At 36.6% G+C, this 26,698-nt stretch overlaps 1 protein-coding gene across 4 annotated transcripts in view; it reads right to left on the bottom strand.

Moving 5' to 3' along the window:
* LOC141428003 (uncharacterized) overlaps positions 1–26,698 on the bottom strand; it is a 235,181-nt gene that overhangs the window by 5,212 nt on the left and 203,271 nt on the right. For all 4 annotated transcript variants that reach the window (XM_074087657.1, XM_074087660.1, XM_074087656.1 and 1 more), the window contains exons 2-9: positions 19,278–19,383; positions 18,419–18,602; positions 13,152–13,320; positions 12,220–12,329; positions 10,187–10,299; positions 7,591–7,727; positions 6,435–6,587; positions 2,249–2,429 (exon numbers count right to left, since the gene is read on the bottom strand). In XM_074087657.1, coding sequence (XP_073943758.1) covers positions 2,249–2,429; positions 6,435–6,587; positions 7,591–7,727; positions 10,187–10,299; positions 12,220–12,329; positions 13,152–13,320; positions 18,419–18,592 — 1,037 coding nt within the window. In that variant the 5' untranslated portion in view covers positions 18,593–18,602; positions 19,278–19,383. The remainder of the gene's footprint in view (positions 1–2,248; positions 2,430–6,434; positions 6,588–7,590; positions 7,728–10,186; positions 10,300–12,219; positions 12,330–13,151; positions 13,321–18,418; positions 18,603–19,277; positions 19,384–26,698) is intronic.

Raw genomic sequence — 26,698 nt, 5'->3', positions numbered from 1 at the left:
GCAAAACATGTACGGCAATGAAATTTTGTTTATAAGTTTTATCTTAGCACTAGAAATGAGGATCTGCCGAGTCCTACCAAAATTTAGGCGTCCTACCCCCTCCCGGGGGGTATGGACAGGGGCCAACGTTTAAAAAAATGAAAATTTTACAAACTAGGCGAGTGAGGTGTCATTTTCTATTTATTTTTTTGCGCTGAATCGATTGAGACTATACTTATACTTACATGACCAATATTTTGCCAGATATGAACGGTTATTGTTGAAACCATAGAACAGTCTAAAAACCACTTACCAACCATAGTTTCTCAAGATGTGGATGTGATGGTAATACTGATTGCTCTCTGTGAATCTGAGAAGCATATATTGTTGCTTAAGCCCAAAATTGGTCGAGTTAAATATAAAATATTTTGCTTTCTATGTTTTCAACAAAAACCCTTTAGATCTCGCAAAATATTGATCCCATAAGTATGGGTATGGTCTCATTCGATTATCGCAAAAAATACATAAATAATGACACCTCACTCGCCTAGTTTATAAAATTTGCATTTTTTAAGCATTGCCCCCTGTCCACACTCCCTGGGAGGAGATAAGACGTCTAAATAGTGCCAATATAAAGTTATAAACAAAGTTTCATTGATGTACATATTTTGCCGCCAAAATATCTTATTTTACCTGTGCTATAAGTCTACAAACTACCAATTTAATAATGAAACGAAAGTAGAAAATGCGTTACTATGACAAACATATCACAAACATGCCTTCATCGCACATTTAGGTCAATGGTTATAAAATATTCACCACAGATGACAAAACTAAGCAGTGTAATGAAAGAACTCTACTAATAAAACTATGTGAGGCCGAACGTGACAATCCTACAAATACGGGCTTTGTTACAAAATGGTCTAGTACAAAACACGTCACAGGAATTCAGCATCGAGTTAAAGTCTCGAATTGAATAGGATAATTCACCGAATTCTATTTGCAGACGATAAATTGTTGGCGATTTTTTAGAATTCAAAAGGCCAAAGTCATTTTAAAATCATGTTATGAGATTAAGCCCCGAATACAAAAAGCATTACGTACCTAAAATCGATTGAGAAGTCAGAAATGCGTAATTTTAAACTTAACAAGTTGTTCATAGTAACAATGATGTAGAAACAATTTGAAAATCATGCTCTTAACAGCAACAGCTGAAGTTTATGTCAAAGTGGAAGCAAGGCCATGTTAAGTCGCTAACTGTGCGACAAGCTTAATTCCAAGCCGCCTCGTAAAACACTCACAATATCCATTGCAAAACTTTTGTTTAATTAATCAAGATGCCGCCTTTATGAGATTGTAGTCTCAAGAGTTAAGCAAACAACAGAGCACCATAGAAATTAATCAAACCCCCGCGAAACGAGAGAGGTATTTGATTAATGAAGCCAAGACAACCGAGGTTTGACGAAGATATTAAATATTTAAAGGGAAAGTACGATGTTTTAGGGTTTCGAGGTCATATCATTCAGGCTATTAAAAGGTTGATTGGGAATGTTCGCGGTCATATTTGTTAGATTAATGATGAGGTGAACATCCATGTGGAGTACTGACACAATTAATTTTCCTTTAAGTGTTGATAGTATATTAAGCAGTGACGGTAAAACTGTGTCCGTGGGTGAAAAAAATCTTTGCGTTTTGCCACCACTTGACAATAAAAACACAGCAAGAAAATATTTAACATAAAATGTTTGTTTTCCCGACTTATCACCTACAAGAGTGTCTGTCTCAAATGTCACCTTGTTTACAAACACCCTACACCCCGTAGTGAGACGTGGGCTCGGAAAACAAAGCGATAAAAAGTTATTATTCGGCGAACTTGTTTTTGGGCCGTAGGCAATGGCAATGAATAGTCGATTTTGTGAAATGTGTCGAGGGAATGTGCTGTGAATAATAAAATCACCGGCTTTTAAGAATCGGTAATCTCACGACTCGAATCATATAATCAGGTATTATTTAAAGGCTCCTGTAACTAGGCTAATATAACAAATTGTGATATATTATTACGTGGTGTGAGGCAGTGGGCTGCTTCACGGCAGGATTAGCGAGCAAGATGGTGTAGCAATCCGGGCGGACCTTGCACAAGGTCCTAACCTGCAAACTGCAGGCTGGCAAGAACTGGATGAGAGTGCCCGAGGATCGTGCTCAGTGGCGTGCAATTGGGGAGGCCTATGTCCAGCAGTGGACTAAGATATAGGATGATGATGACACTTACATATTCTTTTGCAGATTAAGGAAGGTGATGGAGTCCCCGTATCCAGTGAAGGCGTCCTCACTGATATAGGTGATGTTGTTGGAACGGAGGTCCAAATGTCGCAGCCGGTGGAGTGGCCGCAGAGCCTCTGACGGGATCTCGTGGAGGCGGTTATCGCCTAACCGGAGGTATTGGAGATTCTCTGTTGAAATATAAGGGTCTTATTTTGATTGAACATACTTGCAAAGGTTTTATAGTGTCATTTTAGATTAAAAATAATGTCACCCCTTTGACACCATACACTTTGGACATCGACCTACATATGTATGTACGGGAATATTTGTCAAGCAATTTATAAACTTCAGAGTTGACTTATCAAATCCTCAACCATCTGTTGAAGTATTCTGGATTAATTTGAAGATAATGTTGTATAAATAAACTAAAATAATTTATTTTCTCACCCGCGACCTACATAAAATACCATCATATAAAACCATCCCCCTATTCAATGAGGATTTTAAAAATTTGTATCTCAAGCCAAAATTCAAATCAATCAATGCCAAGTCTCTAGCTTCAATTTGTTGTGCACCTGTCTTTCGTTCAATCAATCGGTGACTTCACTTTTTCATAAATATTTATCTAGGCATTACTTTTAAGTATCTAAAATTCACAAAGGTGTAATCGTACTAATTGTTATTAAGGAGAAGACTTTTTACCTATGACAAAAATATGTATACACGACTCTATGCACTTAACATTAAGACCGTGTATACATATTTTTGCAACTTTGGCCGTGTCGATATCTTTGCCCTTGACTGTACTACTATAATTACTAGATGATAAAGTAGAAAGAAAGAACAATTCTTCAAGATTTCTTCCGACGATTGCGTCACGTGAGACTAGCATTAACTTAAAGTTGTAAGTTGGAGTTTAAATCGTTTAGCTCTGCCTTTTTCAAGAAATAAAAACCAAAGGTAAAGAAAAGAAGAAGATAAGAAGTCAATTTACACGTTTCAGATCAATTAATTCCGATAGATCTATTTCCTGACCCATAAAACTTTCTTCTTAAAATCGAGGGTAATCGACGCTACTTGTTTTGTGAATAATATGTTATTTAACTAGCTTTTGCCCGCGGCTTCGCTCGCGTTAAATTTGGGGTAACATAAATTAAAATTCTTCGAATCTTTTTTTCGTGTTTTGATTGATTTTTCGGAGGATTACCTACATGGAAATACAAATACAGACAGACGTTTCAGACAGATGGTGCAAAATTTTCGAATTAAAATAATCTACCTACATAACCATAATTCATACCAACTTTGAATCTCATCTTGATACAAACTTAATCATGTCCACTCAAGCTATATATTATTATTTTCAGGCCAGTAACGCGACACGGGTCTAGCGTGACAACATAATATTGCACTTAACATTTTTCACAATCATGGAGAACTTCGGTCAAGGGTGCTAAATTACCCTAAATTGCTTAATTCTCAATCAAGTAAATAGTAGTAGCTGTGTTAGTACCATAATGTTAAAGTTTCCATGCAAATCTAATGTTTAGTGCTAGCTTGGTGAGTGTGACCAGATGCCGTATTGTCTAAGACTGGGTTCACACGGCGCAGTCCTGCACGATTTTTTATCGTAACGTTTTATCGTATAAGTAGTAGCATTATGACTTTGTGTAGAACCGTGTGATCGCATTTTGTTGAATACCACGGTCTCTTTCTATCCTCGTTTTATACCTACCATGTGCCATGTGACAGAAAGAGGTGGGAAAAACAAATACAAATATGACATGACAATGAGGGCCATGAAGCCTTATTGTGTAATGCACTTGTAATCACGATCAATTTTAGCAGTTCTTGCTATATATTTTTTCTTTCTACTTTTTATTTCTACACGGTAAATGGAGTGAGGGTAGAAGTGACTGCAAAACTGGTGGCGCGTTAGACAATATGGCCACAGATCACAATCAAACAATCAAACCTCGTGACTACCAGTCACTATAATGAACGACTTGGTGGAATAATATTCGGTTACCAATACCCCAATAAACCCCAATAAAGTTACTATTGTTATAATTAGTTAGCGTGTTATCAGCTCTAACTGCCATCATTAAAAACACATTTGACGTACTTAATGATACTGCAACATAACAAATGAGGTCGTATTATTAGAAACAGAAAAGCAAGTTGCACAGAATATAAATTTACAAAGGGGCCTTTACGGACTAAAATACATTTTGCCAAATATTAAAGTAGTTTCGATTTACTAAAAAACGCCGCATGCTATCCTAGCCGTATCTTAGTATTTATTACCGAAGCCTGCTGATTGTCGAAGTGAAGACCAGCAGGGCTACTACGAAACTCGAAACTTGAAGTTCGTGTCGTGCGGTCCCTTTGACGCTTATACTATTTAATACGAGAGCAAAAGGGACAGTACGACACGAACTTCGAATTTCGAGTTTCGTAGTAGCCCTGCTGGAGACGAGAGATGCGAGAGTAGGTCGAAATTAAACTGGTCCGATGGATTTTTTGTTTGAACACGATAAAGTTATTGTGAATTCCTAAGACCAAGTTATAAATAGGAAAACATCATAAAAGAAGCTGTTTTCACATTTTTTCGGAATATTGCCGCAGCATGTTGGGTTTATTGGAGTGAACATCCTGTACATACATGTTATCCGGGACTTTTTTTGTGCGTTCGTCTAGGAATGTCTTCAATTAGGTCCCATAAGCACCAAATCAGGATCTTAAGGAAATCAAGGGAACTCTTCAAATGTTGTAGGGACACCTACAGTAAATTGGATATATTTAGTAGTAACTCGTGCTTTTGCTCTTGAAAACCATCATTTGGTGAAGTGGAACTGATGATGAAGACCACAGTTGACCATCGGAGTTACTACTCAATAACAAGTATTTCACGGGTTGAATTTTAATTACTTTAACACAGTTGCTAAGCAATTTATGCTCCTTGTAATGCATATGGTAAAACGGGTGGTGAAGCACCAGGACTCCTCAATAATGAACGTCTCTGCAGCGGAAAAAGCAATTTTTCGTAAAAGGTGACGAGCAATTGATATTTAAACTATTGTGTCTTAGATTATTTACACTAAAAAGCGTGAGAAAAAAATTATAGCAAAAAATTTAACCGACTACAAAAAAATCATGAAAATTATTTTGTACCAGTCTGAAGTCGGTCGGTGCCTCAGCACGAGCCAGCAGGAGTGATTGAAGCCCAATATAAAGTGCGTAGGTGAGGTAGATGACTATAGGTCCACTCCTGCTGGCTTGTGCTGAGGCACCGACCTACTTCAGACTGGTAAAAAATTATGTTCATGGTTTTTTGTAGTCGGTTCTATTTTTTGATATATTTTTTTTATTTTGTCAATTAAACTCTAATCTAACTATTTACTAAATAAATAATAAATTAATAAATATCACGGGACAATTCACACCAATTGACCTAGTCCCAAAGTAAGCTTAGCAAAGCTTGTGTTATGGGTACTAAGCAACGGATAAATATAATTATATAGATAGATAATACTTAAATACATATTAAACACCCAAGACCCAAGAACAAACATTCGTATTTTTTATACAAATATCTGCCCCGACACAGGAATCGAACCCGGGACCTCAAGCTTCGTAGTCCGGTTCTCTAACTACTAGGCCATCTGGTCGTCTAAATAATTTGTTAGTATACATTTATTGATAGAATAATATAAAATTCAATAATTCTAAAAGTGGCCCCTGCAACATGGTACCAAAGATGCTGGCAGCATTTCCTCGCTGAATCGTAAGACTGATGCGTTGAGCGAGGAAGCTGCCAGCACTTCGGTCTCCTGTGGTATCTCTGAGTCTCTTTGATAGGTCTTTGCAGAGACTCAGAGCGTTAGGACCCCACGGACCAAGGATCTCGACGAAGAAAGGTACAAAATTATATTCGGCACCGAGACTGAGGGGCTGTTTCACCACCCATTGATTAGTTTTATTGGACGGATAAATGTGATGCCGTCTATTCGAACGGGATCACATTTATCCGTCAGATAATTTTAATCAATGGATGGTGAAACAGGTGGTAAATACGATTTTTTTTTTACCAAGAAACAACTCAATTGCAAATGTACATTCTGTAAAGGTCAGTTTGAACTAAAATTGTGATAAGCCGAGTTGTGTAAAAAACCTCACTACGCTCAACTCACCTTCAAGCCCAGAGAAAGCTTTTTCATCGATTCTTTGAATGAGGTTGCCCTCGAGCTCCAGAGAGTTAAGTAACGAAAGGTGAGAGAACACCTGTGCCGGCACTTCTCGCAACTGATTGTGGGCCAGGCCTAGCGAATCCAGGTTACGCATTCCTAGAAACATACAGTAAATTATAGAACTTATAACAGCAGTTATAGCAGTAAATATAAGAAGTGTGTGTGTGTGTGTGTGTGTGTGTGTGTGTGTGTGTGTGTGTGTGTGCGTGCGTGCGTGCGTGTGTGCGTGCGTGCGTGCGTGCGTGAGTGCGTGCGTGCGTGCGTGCGTGCGTGCGTATGCGTGTGCGTGCGTGCGTGAGTGAGTGCGTGCGTTTGTGTGTGGGTGCGTGCGTGAGACAAATCGATCTCTCTGGGAAAACCCTTATTAAAGAGTTTTAGTTCAAGCGAAGCTCGGTCGCCCTAGTACTTATACTAAAACACTCGGGACTTAAGTTAGGGAGGATTTATCGTAGCTACGCCTTTCATATGTCTAAAATTACTAGAGTGTTTACCTTAGGTACCTTAGATACTTAGGTATAACTAGTAACTACAGCCAGTGCAATGTGATCGAAATATCAAGGTAATTTTATCAAAATAAAATCAGTGATTAAGACCCAGGTGTGTCAGTAATTATATCCCATGTTACCATCCACAATGAAGATTTAACGTACAGTTATTATTATTATTATTAGCCTGTTCTGTCCCACTGCTGAGCAAAGGGCTCCCCCGATACTTCCACTGCTCTTTGTCCGCTAACGTACAGTTACAGTATGAAATAAATCCTTAATTAAATTCGCTGTTAAATTATCAAATGCATTTAATTTTACTCTGAACTGAGCGCTTTTCTTTTGTTACTCCCCAAATGACCTTAAGTGTCTCTAAAAATGCTTGATTTTTTGATACATTTTTTTGAGTATTTCCATGCACCCTTCTTCATAAACGCTTGATAAACTTAATTAACTTAACATACGTTTGTCTTTGTCCATCTTTTACATTTTATCTTTTACTGGGCATACACATTAACTACATTTCAAACAAAACTCGTAGTTAATAATATTTCACCGCGGTAATAAATCATGAAAAGCCTTTTACTCAACCAGAACACAAGGCCTTATAATACCTGCGAAATCTCCCTCTGAAATGGAAGTAATCCGGTTTTCCTGCATTTCTAATTTCTTCAAGTTCTCGAGCAGAGCCAGCGCCTTTTGCGGCACCGCTGTTAACTCATTCCCGCCAAGGTTCAATCTCTTCAGTTTCCTGAAAATAACGTTATAATGAAATATAGACATTCCAATCCATTTTTAATAGCATTCTCGCTAATATGTACGAGTTCAAAACGAGCACTGACTTTCTTCTTTTTTTCTTAAAGGGCCTGTGCAGCTCCTTTTTTTCCGGTTATTTAACACAAAAGTAAAGCGCAAATGTCGGCATTAACGTACTTCAAACAAGATTCAGTCACCTTCGTATGCTCAATGGGAATCTACGTCGCCGTTACCCCGCGTTCGCGAAACACCTCGTCAAAAATATGCCGCTTGCATAGGCCTTCATTCTTCATCTTTCATAAAATAGGCTTAAATTGTTTACGAACCTTTTTTCATAATTAAATAACAGCTTGCTGAATAAAAGAAACAATTAAAACATCATAGCATGCTTCGTAAACCTGCACGCATCGAAATCAAACCCCAACAAAGTCGGTTCAAAAATATATTATTCATAAAATATCCCGTAGTCACGAAGTTGCCTTCCGTAAAGGAAAAACGGCAAACGGTAATTTGCGTGAACGTACCTAGCGGACTCTGTAATTTATTCGCTGAACTTTTGAACAGTCGCCGACGATAATTTTCAACCCCAACTGTGCGCAGATACCAAACAAAGCTGCGGTTGAATGTTATAAAGTGTATACTTAGCAAGATGGAACAACTTTTAAGCGCAAGACAAATATTTGTAAATACAAAATGTAATAGGTAAATAAAAAGGAATAACCAGCGTTCCAATAAATAAATCAAACGACCGCATATGACGGTCCATAAGCCTATGTCTATAGGACATGGTAAACACTGCTGACGGAAGTAAGTAGTTAATGTTTAATCAACCATAGGAAGATAGTAATGAAGAATACTAAAGAATTCAACTTTCTACGGCTCGAAACCCCCATTCCCTAAAGTCACATCCTCTATATGTATTATTTATTAGTGGTTTAAACAGGTATGCAAAAGTCTTCCTTAGCTTGAATTTAAAAAAAAAGTTTACTTCGTACTTAAATAATATACAGCAATTGATAAGCCTTCGAAAGCGTAGTATTTTTCACACGCATAACATAAATTTTTCATTAAAAGTCCGCCAGATTAATCCCACGCCAGAATACGTCGAACAACGTTTGGTCGTTGAATGTTATTACAAACAGATTATAGGATTATGGAAAAATATCAACCTGCAGCAATAAAATAACGTGGAAATATATTCGGATTTCGCTGTGGGATCGTAACGGAAATAAAGATATACGTGAATTAATCAAAGCAATGCGATGTGTGCTGAGACTATTTAGGCGGTAAGGGTTGGGCACATCTCAGAACAAGAGGGCTTGGACCATAGTTCCCACGCGGGACCAGTGCGAATTGGGAACTTCACACAAACCATTGAATTGCTTCGCAGATTTGTGCAGGTTTCCTCACGATGTTTTCCTTCACCGCAAAGCTCGTGGTAAATTTCAAATGTAATTTTGCACATGAATTTCGAAAAACTCAGAGGTGCGAGCCGGGGTTTGAACCCACGACCCTCTGCTTGAGAGGCGATAGGTCAAACCACTAGGCCACCACGGCTTTTTAAGTAGTTCAATGGTTCTTAAGTATCTCATGCAATCAATGAAGTATTCAATGGTGTGTGTGCATTTCCAAACCGCACTGGGCCCGCGTGGACCTATGGCCCGAACCCTCTCATTATAAGGGCAGGCCTGTGCCCAGCAGTGGGACTTATATAGGAAACGAAGCCAAAAGGACTAGAAGCAGGTTAAACCGATGATTTGTTCAAGGAAGTCGCTAGTTTTAAAAAAATCTTTCAAAGGTGATCATGCTGCCTAAATTACAAATATATTGCCTAAAAATATCCTCCTTTCATGAACTTAATGAGATTTCAATTGTTTGAATGGCAAATAAATTAATTTTAAAAACCTACAAAGGCTTTTTTTTATTTTTGATAAACTTAAATTAAATTTATATTTCGCATATTTCAGCTAAAATTTATTGATCAGTCACACAGTAATATAGTTATTAACAAAATTTGAGTAAACTTTCATCAGAAATATAATTGGGTGAAAATAATTCAAATTGAATTCTATTTCCAATTTATTGTAGAGCCTCAGAATTTGAAATTGCTCATCCAAACAAATAAGCAAGAAATAAGCAAGAAAAAAAAAAATATTTTACGCTGGTGTAGGCACTTCTACTCATCGTGATATAAATGCTTGCGTTATTTCAGTTTTTGACATCATAATCCGTGACTAAAATCATTATTTAGCTTACTTATAAATGCTCTTAAAATGCAAATGCAGTAAAATAAGTATAGTAATACCTTTAATTAAAACAACGGTGTCAGATAAACTGAAATAATGAGGCGATGTTAATAAGCGATGTGGAATTAAATTGAGTCAGTATTATTTTAGAGCTACATTCAAGAGATTGTTGAAGTTAAAGGTAGAATGTTCTTAGTATTTTACGTACTTCTCGAGTCCTTTGAAAGCCTCGCCGTCAACCACAGATATTCTGTTCTCATAGAGTGTCAGGATTTCCAGTGTATCCAGGCCCACGAAGGCTCTATTGTGTACCGCCGTCACCTACACAACAATAACCATTGTTAAAAAAAACCTTTGTTTACACGGGTCAAATTATATTTGTAAATAGCTTGGTAAAAAGCTCGTTTGAAATTTTTTGAGGTTATTTTGTATGTAGTAAGGATGAGTATTACAGACAAGACATTTCACTAGTTAAAAATTAAACATATCTGAGTTGTTCTTCGATAGTTGAATTGGAAAATAAATATGGGTAAAATTGAACGGCTTAACAGATAAACAAAGTTTTACAGAAACCATTTTTTTTATCACCCAGTATAATAAATGATAACTTACTTTAGAAAACCATTTCAGAAAAAAAAAATTGTACATATAACTGACCGTGATTGACCCCTATCTCACCTGTCAAGATGAGCTCTTATTAACGCCCTACGGAAAAGAGGGTTGTTAATAGTTTGATCACTGTGTTCTGTCTGTATAGGTAGAGTCATTCACGATGACACGTGCCGTGGTTCTTATTACAATGTGATTAATGTCTAATTTTGACAAAATCACGCGTCTTCGTGGATGGCACTACGTATAGTATCACAATTCTCAAACGGATGGACCGATTTTATAAATTTTATTTCATTCGTTATGAATCGACGGCTAGTTTAATCGAGCGGAGATGGTTATTTGCTAATTTTTTTCATTCACATCGATTTAACCATTTTTGAGGTATTAAACTTTGAAACGACAATATCGAGGTTTTTCAACTTTTCTTCTTAGGTTGGGGTATTTTGGCGTGTTAAGTAAAAGTTGCTGAAGAAACCTACCCCCTGTTTCACCATCCACTGATTAAATTTATTTGACGGATAAATGTGATGCCGTCTCTGTTTGTTTTGTTCGAATAAACGGAAACGGAATCACATTTATCCGTCAAATAAAATTATTCAATGGTTGGTGAAACAGCCCCTTAACCTCGTAAGTCCTGACTTGTTTTTATAATATACATAGTTCTACAGACCGAGCTGAGAATTCTAAGTTTTGTGATTTTGTAAATTACTTACGTAGACTTAAAGCTTCACCATTCATGGATAAATTTTATTTGGTAAATAAATGTGATGCCGTCTCTTTCTATTCGGACAAAACAAACACAGACGGCATCACAGATATCTATCACATAAAATGAATCAATGAATGGTGAAACTGGAGATTAATATTCTTATTTCATTGAATTTGTATTCACCTAGTACGGCAGTTATTCTTACAATGGATTTGTACTTAAACCTAAAATTGCTAAAAGTGGCTCCGAAGCGGTAACGTTTCGTGTACTCTGCCTACCCCATTTGAGAATACAAGCGTGATGTTTATGTGTGTGATTTGTACTTTGTGAAGTACACGAGGACTTACGAGGTTAACTTTATCAGCATCTTTTAACACTTGCAATGAGCATTTTAGTGAATTTTGCATTTTACAGGATAAAAGCTCAGAAACCTAGCGAGCATTTTAGCGAGCATTCAAGCGAATCAACAGTAATTTTTCATCGACCTTTTTACCGAACATCTGTCCGACATCATCGAGAATAAGATTTTTTTACGAGCATTTAAGTACTAAACATTTACAATGCAATGTTTGGCTTCATAACTTAGCTCTGTTCGTTGTTCAGTTTGAAACATTTAAAAACGGCGAATCGATGTTCTGCTACAAGTGAATGCTCAAGTTTATCAGCACCTTTAAATTAATACACGCTAAAAATAGATTTCACTAGCCGTTACTCGCGACTCCGTCCGTGTAGAATTCGGTTATCGCTATCCCGCGGGAACTATGCAATTTTCCGGAGTTTAAACTATTCTATGTCCTTCCTCAGGACTCAAACTATCTGGATACCGAATTTCATCTAAATCGGTTCAGCGGTTTAGACGTGATGAAGTAACAAACAAACAAACTAACAAACAAACAGACCTAGTGGGATTCAGCCCATACCTTGTTGTGGTTCATGTTAAGAATAAGCAAGTGGTTGAGATGCGTGAAAGACGACGTCGGTATCGTCGCGAGGCTGTTTTGAGACACGTCCAACTGTGTTAACTTGTTACCTGCAAAAATAATACATTTATAAGTTTAATTTTGCTTTATGTAAGAATATTTCTTAATATTCCATTAAAATTTAATAAATATTATTTTAGTTACCCGAGTGAGTAAATTCAGATAGTCATTCATTTGTTTAGGTAGGGACTCGGAGCTTCTATAAAATACTTACCTACAAGTACTAAATTTACTAAACTTGTACAGTTGCCATCAGATATTTCGGAGCGACCAAGGTGGTCAAAAATATCGGCACATGCACTCTATTATTAAGGCATTACAGTTCATGTTTCGATATTTTTGATCCCCTTGGCAGCTCCTAAATATCTGATGGTGAGTGTATGTATATAACTCTTTATTGTACATAAAACACATAATAAAAACAGATTACAGTGAGAAACAGATGTAATACATTGATCTCTTCCAAACTTTAAACAAACTTGTGACGTAGATACTACTAAAATTACCACGAACTTTCAAGAAATTTAATAGCTATGTATTGTACATAAAGCTATAGGTAGAGTCATTCACGATGACGCGTGCCGTGGTTCTTATTACAATGTCATTAATGGCTAATTTTGTCAAAATCACGCGTCTTCGTGGATGGCACATTTATAATAACCCAAATAATAAACCAACGGTGCTGACTGAAAATCAGCGCTGGGGTGTTTATTATTAACGCTTCAGCATTATGCTGAGCCAGTGTCCTATTCACAACCGCAATGACACATACTTTCCTACGTGTTGTCTATTTGTACTTAATACTATTGTTGTGTCTTGTGTTGTGAATAAATGTATTTTCTTTCTTTCTTTCTTTTCTTTCAAATACTCACCAATTGAACTAAGCGACGAATCCTCTATTACAGCCAAACTACTGTTATGCACTGTCAAGTGACGGATATCCAAGCCAAGGAATATGTAGGAAGGCATCTTCGCTAAGTTGTTATGTCTCAGCTTTAGGTAGAAAATTATCATCGGCTTGGAGCGAAGTGTATTCATCGCCTGGAAAAAAAGAAAAATGTAAAACTCTGTATTATTTGGTGAAGAATTTGGCAGAGAGGTCTTGAGAGGTCTTGGTCGTGAGAGCGGGGGCTCTGGATCGTTTCTGGTGCAAAGGTCATCGCGATTCAAAGGGGCAACGCGGCAAGTGTATTGGGCACCTTTGTACCAGGATATGATGCGGGGCGGTTTATTTCACTGACTGAGTATTTATCTAAAAATAGAATAGAATAAAAATCATTTATTCGTGACATAGTAGCGTAGCATAACAGAAAGGTATTAAAAAATTAAGAAAGTTGTATGTCACGAAATGGTCCCAAATCAGCAAAAGTTGCCGGTCTTGCGAACGGCGCTGTTCTTCCTGTGTGATCTGACCTTTGAAAAAAATGGTGAAGAAATTATTCGTAGTTTTTTAAGCCCCTTCTACACGGTCGGGACCAACAGCCGACCATCGTGTCCTTGGTCGGGTCAACCAATTTTTGTATTCGTTCTACACGGTCGGTGGTACCACGGCCGCAGCCTGTCGCGAGGGATCAACTGATTTCTAAACAGTCCATTTTTAAATCAACCCGACCAAGGACACGATGGTCGGCGGTTGGTCCCGACCGTGTAGAAGGTGTTTTACACTGCATTGCACACACCTGCGGCGAAGCAAATCAGTACTGTGTATATGAGAGAAACTATAGCAAAGTCATTCTAAAAGGAGGTCGTGTTCCAGTGCTAGACATGTTAATGCCCAATAGACACCCTGCTGTCATCTCTATTGCACTAATGACATAAAATTAAAATTTGCAACTATCGGGACAGGTGCACTCGGAAGTTTACTTTGTTGTGAGCCTATTTAAAAATGCCCACTTTTAGTTTTAATCCATGGCTCCGACGCTAAAAAAAATATTATTTTCGTTGAAAAATCTGAAGCTATATTTTCTATTCCTGTCACGGCTCTGGATACCATTACTTAGGGCTTCATAATTGCGTGTCCTTGGATTATATTCAATCAATTTACTTTATTTTAAGATGGCTCTGCTCCATTTTAAGACGACGTTTTAACAGTACCTTTTTACATGCCTGATAAAAAAGAGCATTATTTTTAAATGTGAGTAATCCTGGCAGGGTCGCCATGAGATATGTTGAGATCGTAGAGGAGTGAATTGGAGGTGCTAAGTAAAACCAGACATAGTTTCACCGAAGATGCTATATTCTCGGTAGATTAAGTATAAGAACATTGGTTTACCTAAGCATACAGTACTTATAGATTAATATTGCTTACTTGCTATTTACACAATTACGTACGTCACATGTCGCAGGGCGTAACGATTGCTTGTGTTATGTTACTGTTAATATGTTAATTAGGGGTATAGTACAACAATTTGTAATACTCACTTTAGCATTTTTTGAGACATAATGGAGGGTGACATAATATTTTTTAAATTTGTTTAGATATTTATATTTAGTGTTATAAATTGCGCTTATAAAACTTATAAACACGGCACTGGGCAGGCGCAGTATTAATAACGAGGAAAAATTAAGTCATCTCATCACTATTACCGTAACGCTAGAACCCGTTTAAAGAAGAACTGTTACAGTAAACTTTGCAGTAGGTACAAGAGTACAACAAATGAAGTACTGTACACAGAGCGCTCATTCTGTTACTTTAATGTGATTTTTATGGCTGTCACGGGGCATTTTGAAAACGGGGTATAGTAAAAATCTAAGATGGTAGGTTGGTAAAGAAACTCTTTGGCGTTAACAAGGTGAGAAAAAACAGTGACGGAGAATACCCGTTTATTCTGATTTGAGACAAAACTGTCGTTGGTTAACTTACAATAAAACTGCCCTTTTACCTAATCACACTATCTTAAAATATGTACTTTCATTTTGTTATTATTTCTTTGACACGACAATCGACGACAGCTGACAGCCGTCGCTTTTTTTAATAAATGACTTCTGTCTAATGGGACCCAAAACTTGGAAGTAGAATGCAATGACCCTTTAGTGTACACCACAAATAGTAAGTGATACACAAAATCAGGTACACAGAGAGAAAATTACAAAGTAAGCAATAGGCCAATACTCGTACGGTAGTAGTCTGCGTTAAATACATTTGGCGGGTAGGTTGTGAAACTTCGGAATGACGAAAAGAGCTCTTTGATCGAGCAGCCGCACTGATTACAGGTCCGTAATGTAATAAGCTAGTAAAACACCTGTAGACGGCACAGTACCTACAGTGAACACTAACTGACAGTGAAGACAGAAAGTGCACGTTAATTCAAAAAGTAGCATTTCTGTGCTGTCTACTGTTCTGCTTCACGGTCTTGCCATTGTGTGAAACATTGTGAAACTATCAATAGTAGGCATTAGTGCTTTGAGTTTAACTTGTCATAGAATAGTATGAATATTAATATTAATGAGATTAAACGAGATTTTAAATAATAGACTTGTGCAGTGTAAGTATTCCGCATTAACAATGTTCCATTGTTGTCGACGAAATAGCTTTATAAGAAATTGTAACTTATTAAGACAACGTAACTAAAGTGTTATTTTGAAAAGATTATACCTAGTTAAGTTTCTTGCTGTAATATTTTCAACAGATCTCAAAGGTTACTTCCGAACCGAGTGATAGCGTCATTGACAAAAATGAGTTACAAGTGAAACACGTGCGCAGTTATTTTCTATAGAAAGGTAAGATACCTTTGAAGATAGTCAAAAATGGTAATGGTAAATGGTAAGTAATCTTTGTTGCCAATGACATTCATATTAATGCTTTCCAACCCCCATATTCTTTGGTGCCCAAGGGCCCCAGCTCGATCTAAGACAGCTCTGGTCCTGATACCTACCTGTCTACCTGTCTAATCTGTTTATCTATCTCTCTGAGCGACTGAGCAACTAAAGGTAAGTAATGTCACTGCAAGACTTGTGCTCAAATATATAATTTTAATGTCTCCTGTTCTTCAACTGGCTTTATGTTGGCATGTTTTATCATTTTGTTCTCGTCAGTGCCGTAGCAGTCTACAGCTGCGGCATTTGCATCTACTTTACACGCTAAGTTGTCGAGTCTACAATTTATTAATGCAGCTTTGCCACGTTAAGTATTTAGTACCTGGGCGACCGAGCTTTGCGATTTGGACTGCAGCGTTATCTATCTCACGCGCGATCGATCCAGATAAGCCACGCCATCATCTCTATACCTTAGAGATATTCTAGTACTTATATAAGTTAGCATTCCTTGTGAATACGATATTAGTTCAGTTCGAAAGATCAGTAAAGGAGTTCAAGTTAACCCGCATAAGGTCCATTTACTTACCCACTTATATTTCCCCTAAATATTTAATATTAAATATACAAGAATTGTACGTTTAAAGGTATAAGATAATATTGTGAACCTCGAGTAAGGTATAAGCTTCTCTGTTATTTTGTCTATGTAGATACTTTCGCCAGCGTTAGTGGCCACGACCGCTATTTGTCCCAACAACACCTGTTTGACAGCGTACTTATTTTCAACCCCTCTCGTTAGATAAGGGAATGTAATTATTATTTATTCTTGAATGTCTGTTTTGTAGTAGGTAAAGGTAGGTAGATTTGACGACCAGATGGCCTAGTGGTTAGAGAACCTGACTACGAAGCTTGAGGTTCCGGGTTCGATTCCCGTGTCGGGGCAGACATTTGTATGAAAAATACGAATGTTTGTTCTCGGGTCTTGGGTGTTTAATATGTATTTAAGTATGTATTTATACCTATAAAATATTAATTCTGTTATCTTTTGTGCCATGTGTCATGTGTTGTGCTTGTTAATATTTTATGAATTTCACAGTGCTTTGGCTTGTCTGTAATGCTGTGTAATTATTTCATTAAATAAATAAATAAATAATTATCCGTTGCTTAGTACCCATAACACAAGCTTTGCTTAGCTTACTTTGGGACTAGGTCAATTGGTGTGAATTGTCCCGTGATATTTATTTATTTATTTAAATAGAACACGCGACACTTTTTACCATAAATGCTACCTTAGCTTAATCATATTTTTACGACCAAAATTCAGCCACGAAATTACATAGGTACCTACTAACCAGGTGTGGTTTGTGGGTTTTTCCCTTAGCTTTGTAGATTTTCGGAATTATTCATGATTAGAAAAAAAGCAACGACAGCCACAATAAATTGGCTTCTAAGTTCTGTACTAGGTCCAGAATAGTTATTAATGAAATAATATTTCAGTAGTTCCATTTTGCTCGTAAAACCTGCGCTAAAAGTGTGCCGTCTGTCATGATCTCTAAGACGTAGAGTTTGCGTTAAATTTTAGAAAAAATGCCAGCTTCATCCTTACTAACCATCTCCCATCTAAATATCTTATTGTCCTTATTTTTATCTTTTTTTTTAGCTTTTAGCTTTTCTTTCTCATTTTTGTATTTGTTTTTGTTATATTTGTGTTTGCTGTCTTTTTTGTTTCGATTTTGTTATATTTGTGAATGTGAATAAATGTCTTCTTTCTATTTCTTTCTTTCTTTTTTATTTAGTGTATCTTTTAGCTTCTCATTTAGCGGTTTCGACATTTATAAGTTGTTGTTTCTTATGCAATGGTATATCTTCTGAGCCCTGACTTTTTCTAACAAATGCAGTGCTTAAGACTTAAATAGATGAGTCACCAATTTTGTTATTTTGTTGATTATTCTAGCAAATTAAAATTTACATATTGTTTTAATTAACAATTTGTACTTCATTTATTATTAACGTTCAGCAGTTCTTCTACTGATTTGTTGATATCACCTAAGTTCTTATGAGAAATAACTATTTGATAAAATTACAAGATGAAACGGTTCGATTCACTCACCTATGGAAGAGGAAGTCGAACCGTTACTGACTTATAATCGCGAGTTGAACTGTTTAATTTTGCAATTAAACTAGCCGTTTCCCGCGACTCTGTCCGCGTCCAAGTATAAAAAACTGTTTACGTCCTAATTCTCAGACCTACCTACATAAAAAAATCATAAAAATCGGTCAAGCCGTTTCGGAGGAGTTTGGTTACAAACATTGTGACACAAGAATTTTATATATATGAGATTGATTTGTTCTTTATATACACTAGGACCCACAAGATAATTCTCACCTTCTGTATATGCTGCTGTTCTGTGAACTCGCAGAGGATGTCTAGGCCATTCTTCTTGACGGTACAGGTGCAGGGGGTCATGGTGTTTGGCGCGGGGCACTGCTGCGCGCCCTGGGGGTACGCGGGGCGCGCACACAGCACCACGCAGCATGCCAGTAGCCAACGCGTCACCATAGTGGATTACCTGGACAAATTTGAAAAGGTATGTGTGTAATTGTACTGAAAGCTGCCGCTATGCAAGGTTTACATCAGCTTAGTACTTGTCGTTAGTGTAAGTGATAGGACTCGTTTGCAGGGAGACAAGTGACAAGTAGCCGTCTACATATTTATGTGAGAGAATGGTGATAGTAGCTAGCTTTTTGGCGTCATAATGATGTTTTTGTAGATAACGGATAAAACTAAAATAATTTATGGTACCAGTCGGTACTTTGCAGAGGTCCATTATTAATGAACTAAAATAATTGAGTGAGCAAAAAAATCATTTTGGTTCATTGGGAAAACAAAGTAAACAAAACACTTAGGCAACTTTGAGTAATCAAACGACACTTGACATGAATTTTCACACCACTCGACAAGTTTAGTAGATTTTTAGATGGAGCTAGGCACTTGTCGCTTAGTAAACAGGATCGGCTTAATCATTTACATTTGGAGTTGAATAATTTATTGAATTAGACGTTACCTGGCGGACTTTAAACCACACCGGAAAGGTCGCGGGTGAGCAAAGTAATTGTTTCAGTTCATTGATTATCTATTGTAATAGGTACAGTCAAAACGGTGTTGAAATGATTTCCTTTGACTGAAGTATACTGCAATGCCGTTGGAGACTATCTATTTTAAATATCAATATTAGTACACTTACGAGGGCGTTTGAGTGTGTCAGGTTGGTGAGCGCGAGAGGTGTGGAGGCGAGGAGTGTGCCGCAGTCATGGGGCACTAGGTCATGATCACAGTCCTCCACAACCACCCTGTGAACAAAATAAAAGCTTTATTAATACTTCAGTAATAAAGATGGACGGGTGACATTTTGCCGAAGTCAGAGACGAGTGGTAGGACAAAGGGGAGGCTTTTGCACAGCAGCGGGGTATCGTATAAAATAATTCTTCATTCATCACCAAACAGTTCTTCAGGAAAAACGTTGCGTAAAGAAACTTTGTCAGTACGAATTCGTCTAAAATTCTAAGTAAATTAAATTCAAAATATTTTTATTTGGGACACTTTAACAATTCGGCAGATTACAAAATATGAAAACTTCTGTATAGAATCTTAAAACTGCGCCGCAAAAAACATATACCATTTTCTAATTATAAACAAAAAGATATTAGATAAAAATAGAAGAAGAGAAAAAAATATATTCTACTTGGATGACCGGATAACCAAGTGGTTAGGGAACCTGAGGCCCAAGTTCGATCCCCAGTCGGGGCAGATAAAATTTGTATGAAAAATAGGAATGTTTTTAAATCTTGGGTATCAAATTATTATATATATATTATTATATAGTTATATCTGTTTGAGTATGTTTACCCGTTACCTAGTTAACATATACCTACCACAATCTTCGCTTACTTTACTAGGTCGATTGGTGTCAAGTGTCCCGTGATATTTATTATTTATTAGATACTCGACTGCGAAAAAGGAGGGTTTTGATTTATTATTCCCACTCTGAGTGGCTCATTCATGAAGCTATAAATATTTCCAATTTCAGGCTTGCGACTCCGCAACAATTGTATTTAATACAAACAAATATAAATAGCGCCCGCAGACAATATTACTTTCACCAAGCAAATACAACCAGTTTTGATACCTTTTGGCAATTTGCAATTCAAATTCACTGCTGTTTGTCTGGGATATTAAAATATTTTAAGTCGGAATTCTTGTTCAGCACGACGTCTTGTTTTGGGGTCACGTCCCGAGCCACTTAAGTCAAACAAGTTAGCGTGAAACGGAAATACTTAACGAAACTTTCGTAGTGTTTTCAAACAAAACGAAGGACTCCCTATCTTTATCTCCTTTCCTTTAAATTGAGGTAACAGCTTCCTCAGTAATGTCAAACGATAAAATCAACAGTGCTCTTCGCTGAGAAATAAAATCAAGACACGACAGTACTTTCGTCCCTTTTGGGGATTCGAAATACTTTGATTTGATTATCCGTGCTAGGCCGCGTCTAAAAGGGCCTCAACACGAATGGGTAAAGTGCTAGTTCAGGATGCTTATTTCAACTTGGTTGACGTTTGCCCTTCAGTGTGGAAGCATACTTATAACCCTACCGGAAAGCAAACTTTGTTTTTTTTTAATCCCGTCATAAAAGGCCCGAGTGCGAAGGACTTTTCCTCCTTATTGATTCAGGCGCTTTATAATCGTGTCGTTCCTAAGGGTCAGTACAGACGAAGTACATTCGTACGACGAAGTACATTCGTCTGTACTGGGATAGCGATAGCCGAATTCATCGCAGACTAACCTAATCACGCCGCGTATCCGCCGCCTAACCGTCCAACCGCCATTGCGAGTTTACCTTCTGTAATTATAAAATCCTCTGTCTCTCTGAGCTTAATAATCCACGCGAAGTTAAAACTATTAATCTGACTAGACTAAACATTTTATAACATTAACAGATTTTTCTAACATTAATAAATGATTACGCACCTACTTCGTGTTCTTTTTAATATTCCTCGGGATGAGAAAGTAGCGTTTTTTTTTATTATTCCACTGCAGCAAAAGCGCGAGCAAAGTAATGACGTATAATTAGGTACTTGTAAATGTTTTGAAAGTCATAATGATAGGACTTCCAAAATATGGGTTAGCTACATAGAAAAAATGTTCTTACCACACACAGTGGAATTATGAACTCAATGAGCTACAATATTTTTACCTTGCTTCTCTGCTACCAACTGTGTTCTTCAGCTATGTCTGTGTGATACATATGTTAACATGAACCTGTTTTCTTCCTTTTCCACAAAGTCAAAGTCAAAGTCAAAATAATCTTTATTCAATTTAGGCTATAACAAGCACTTATGAATGTCAAAAAAAATCTACCACCGGTTCGGAAAAACCTCTGCTGAGAAGAATCCGGCAAGAAACTCAACGAGGTATATATATTTTTTTAAACAGATTTACAATATTATTAAATTATATCTATACATCACAAGTATTTAACACAACCCCATTTTTAACACAGTAGGTTCGCTATTTGAAGGGCAACACAAAGCAATACATAATGTTTTTGTATACTTAATTTTTCTAATTCTATTATTCAAACTGCATAACCACAAAAACCTCTCAGGAACTTATTCGCGCAAATGGAAACGCTATTCAAATTCACGTAGTTTCTAATTGAGTTACGTTTCGTCACACAGCTAAGGTAGCATATATACTGTCATAGCTAAATTTAGATTGTGCATCCTTGTCTAACTGGCTTAGTTAGAAAGAGACATTTAGTGGCATATGAAAAAATAGTGAGATCGCAAAAATAATAGAAAAACTATTTGCTACTCTTGCCCTACTTTATCACTCTTAATAGTTTATTTTCTTACAGTAGTCTTTAGCCTTTGCCCAGCAGAAGGACACAGTTATAGGCTAAATATAATAATAATAATAATAATAGAAGTCTTTAGATATATGCCATTTCGCTCGTGTGAATATCGGTGTAAAAAGTAGTCTGTGTATTTCCAAGATCCTAGTATAATAATAATAATACCTAGCCATTTTCGGCTACAGTGACTTGAGTCCGTGTATTGCTAAAGCATTTATAGGCTGGGATGTTTAGCCCATACATGGCGGACGTAGCCGATATCTGCAAAGAACGTCCTTTTGCGAGCAGCGCAGGTCAGGGTACCATTCCCATAATTGTAGTTTACCTTTGTTCAAAGGCGGTTTTGCTTTTTGTTCGTTACGTTTGAAATATAGTAAAACACGCATACACAGATAAAAAAAATCACATTTAGTAAGATTGTTTGCTAACGAGTATCTCGTATATTTCTTATCATTTCGTTCTTGACCTTATTGACAAAGCACTTATGATGATATTAGGTCAATACGCCTCAGGCCCATTCGTAATAATAAAAAAAAATGTATTTATTTATCAACTCACAAAGGACCACATTAGATACATTTTCACAAAAGTTTGTTTACGCAAGTTTCAAACATGAAGAATCCTTTGCGAGAGACTGGAGTCTGAACTAGGTGGGTACCTGTATTAGGTACAGATCACCAGGCTTTCACCCCAAGGATGCCTAAAATGACAATTACAGATTTACCGGCAAAAATATATCAAAATACTTGAAGTGCAATCAACTATTTTAACATACAATACAGGTAAAAAATATTAATACTCTAGATTCTACTAGCCATGTAAGCTCGAGTGATTCAATGTCTGAAATTGACTTGGAATTATTATTGAATCAATACCTACCCTAAAATAATATATTTGATGAAATAATACGAAATAAAGAAGCCGAGTTGCAAACATTAAACAGATCGCACTCAAACTCTAGCACTTGGTTTCAAATCAAGAAACAACAGTTTAAATTTATTATCTCGACTCATTACAAAATTAGATAAATTTTTAAAGAAATGATAGAGTACGATGTACGTTGTCGTCCGGCCCGTTATGACCTACGCATGTGAAACCTGGACGCTGACGCAAAAGGACGAACTCTTACTGACATAGTTCGAAGGGAAATGCTGAAGAATGACAGAAACAGGTGGCACATAACTTACTAGAGTAGACACTAGCCAGAAACATTGATCCTTAAAGAAAACATCGTTAGGTAGGTTGTACTGCAAGGCAAAAAGGCTTGGATGGGCAGGACACTTGGAAATAATGGAAGATGACAGGGCTGTTAGGATAATCTCCGCGTGGGCTCCGCGACAAAAATGCCCCGTAGCCCCAGGAAGCGGTGATAGGACTGGTAGAGGAAGATCTCAGGCGTACAGGCAAGAGAACATCTTGGAGAGAGGAGTGGCGCGGGCTTGAGCAGAGTGGAGGAAAATCATTGAGGAGGCCAAGACTAACAACAAAGGGTTGTAGCCCCGCAGGAGACAGACTAAAGAGAGTACGTGAACATTAAAAAGCGGATGAAAAAGAATTTTACGTCAAAAATGTGACAGTTGTAGAGAAAGTGGTGGTTAAAATTATTGATTAAAAGTTAGAAAGTAATTGAAATGGTAATGAAGTAATACGGCATTTCAATCGATCTACGTTATCATGCTATTCATGACCCAATTATATAACGTTCGAATGGCGACTATTTAGCATATTAACCTAACCACATTAATTCTGTACTATTATGAACTGTTTTAGTGAAACTTATGAAGCTGTAAAGTACGAAAAGAATGAAAAAATTAAACATGGTGCCACTTCCTTCGTAACACAAATTTTGCACATTTTATTTAAGGCGCAATTTATGTTAAGCTTTGATTGCAGTTATTGAAAAATATCTTTGAAGTCGTATACTAAATATAGTATCAATAAGTTTTTGTTAAAATTTTGATTTTTAATACCAGCTTTTTTGCTAACTTTTTGCTTTTTGTTGACTGTACTTGCATTGTCATCCAAACTACATACCAAATTTTAAGTCGACGCCATTAACCGTTGAAGAGTTCCGTTCTGCAGAGACGATCCTGGCCAGACTACCAGGATGTCACTACCTGATTGTATGTCACCAGATTTACATTAGTATTCCAAATTTCAAGTAAATTAGACTACTGGAATTGGGTCAGATTTAGCTTCCAAGATTTGACCCAAACAAACAAATATATAAATAAAAAAAATTAAATAAAAAAAAAACTTAAAAAAAAGCTTTTATTTAAACGCTCTAAAAAGAAGAAAATAAAATTTTCCTTTTAAATTTTAACTATGAACTTACAACCTCATTCATTTTACACAACTTATATGGTCATAAAAGCTTGTCATGCGATTTTCTTGTGTAAATAAACTAATACCTACTTATTGATTTATGTAAAATCTGCTAAGTTTAAATTAATAAAATTTCAATCATCATCATTTATGAGCTTTTATGACCATTTAAGTTGTGTATAATGAGGTTGTAAGTTCATAGTTAAAATTAAAAGGAAAATTTGATTTTCTTCGTTTTTAGAGCGTTTAAATAAAAGCTTTTTTTTAAGTTTTTTTTTGCTTTTAATTTTTAACTAAAACTAAAAATATCTATTCCGCCATCTTGGATGGTCCGCCATATTGGATTTAGAATGACGTCACATTAAGATTGGTTTTTTGGAATCTTTTTGTATTTTTTGTTTCAATTCCAAATTTTTACTTTTACGGTCATCCCGTAAAACCTAAATTGAAAATAAAAACTGAAATATAGATGCACAGAATAACTAGAAAAATAAGACCATCACTGGGAATCGAGAACCCAGGTCCTCGGTATTCCGTACCGCGTGCTATACCGCTACACCACTGATGGTCAACGGTACCGACACGAATTTCCCCTATGCACCTCATATCTCAGCTTGTTTGTTTCTTATTTAGCCACTTAAGCAGTGACGCTAGCGACATCTATGTCGTAGCCCTCATCGAGAACCTTTTTTTTCGGCACTCATTGAACTAACCGCTCACCGGACAAGAGATATCGTTACTAAGCATCAAATTAATTGGTTTTTTGGAATCTTTTTGTATTTTTTATTTCAATTCCAAATTTTTACTTTTACGGTCATCCCGTAAAACCTAAATTGAAAATACAAACTGAAATATAGATGCACAGAAAAACCAGAAAAATAAGACCATCACTGGGAATCGAACCCAGGTCCTCGGTGGTGTAGCGGTATAGCACGCGGTACGGAATACCGAGGACCTGGGTTCGATTCCCAGTGATGGTCTTATTTTTCTGGTTTTTCTGTGCATCTATATTTCAGTTTGTATTTTCATTTGACGTCACATTATTTTTCGAGTTGCTCTCAACGAGCCATTTCATTCGATACCTATATTGTAGAAGTGCATTAAAAATAACTATTCCGCCATCTTGAATATGGCGGCATATTGGATTTAGAATGACGTCACGAACCTTATCGTGCATTGTCATCCAAACTAAACGTGTATACAAAATTTCAGCTCAATCGGTTGAAGATATCTAATTCAAAATTGAGTTCAAATATTCCACCCAAACAAATTACATAGATACATTGCAAGTTAAATGAAAGCTTTTAACTTTTAATAAATAAACAAACAGGGTTTTATAAAGCAACCGTGTTTCGTTTTATGACCTTACGTGTCATTTTTTAGGGCTCCTTACCTCGAAAGGAAAAAACGGAACCCTTATAGGATCACTTTGTTGTCCATCCGTCTGTCAAGACCCTTTTTCTCAGGAACGCGTGGAGGTATCAAGCTGAAATTGATATAAAATACTAATGTCTACTGTCTACTGATAAAATCAAACTTCTAAGCCAACGAAATCAAAAGATACAGCCGTATATGTTGAAAATTTCCGCAAATTTTCGAAACTCGCGAGGGAATCAAAACCTACAGGTTACTTCCCGTGAACTCAGAATCTTGAAATTTGGTACGAAGCAACGTCTTATAGCACAGATAAAGGAAAAATTGCGAAAACCGTAAATTTTTAGTTGAAAAAAAAAAGAGAAATGAAAAATGTTTATTTCACTAAAACAACATTGTTACATAAATTAAGGGTTGGGACTTCCTATTAAGTAAACATCATACTTGTACCTATCAGGAAGCCCCGCTCCTCCATATCACAAGTTTTGGTTATAAAACAAAAACAAAAGAAAGAAAAAGTAAATTTTTAACTATTATTCTTAATTAAGCAGTGAGCGTGTGTGTGCGTGTGTGTGTGTGTGTGTGTGTGTGTGTGTGTGTGTGTGTGTGTGTGTGTGTGTGTGTGTGTGTGTGTGTGTGTACGTGTCTGCGTATGAGTGTATATACGTGATTATGATGTACATAAACCAAAGAATTTAAACAAGAATTTATTCAAATCTGACTTTATTATTACTTACAAACAGTTACCACCCATCACTTTCAAAACAGTAAAGTCTCTGTATCCTCATAATTAAGCTTTTTTAACCACTCATTTGTTATTTTTTTACATTTATACAGCTGTAAGTGATATATGTCTAACACTTTATTAATTTACTAGTTAGTTATTTACTTTATTAGTTACATCATATAATAAAAAATATTTATACGGAACCCTCGGTGCGCGAGTCCGACTCGCACTTGGCCGGTTTTCTTACAGCACATTTCGATAAAATAAGAGATAGGTGCCAAATTAAATATGCGGAATCTTACACTAGAAGAAAGTGGTTAATACTCGC

Source organism: Choristoneura fumiferana, chromosome 5 (genome assembly GCF_025370935.1).
Source record: "Choristoneura fumiferana chromosome 5, NRCan_CFum_1, whole genome shotgun sequence".
In the NCBI taxonomy this organism is placed as follows: domain Eukaryota; kingdom Metazoa; phylum Arthropoda; class Insecta; order Lepidoptera; family Tortricidae; genus Choristoneura; species Choristoneura fumiferana.
Note: the sequence above shows the minus strand (reverse complement) of the source record. Positions and strands in the feature narration are given on the sequence as shown.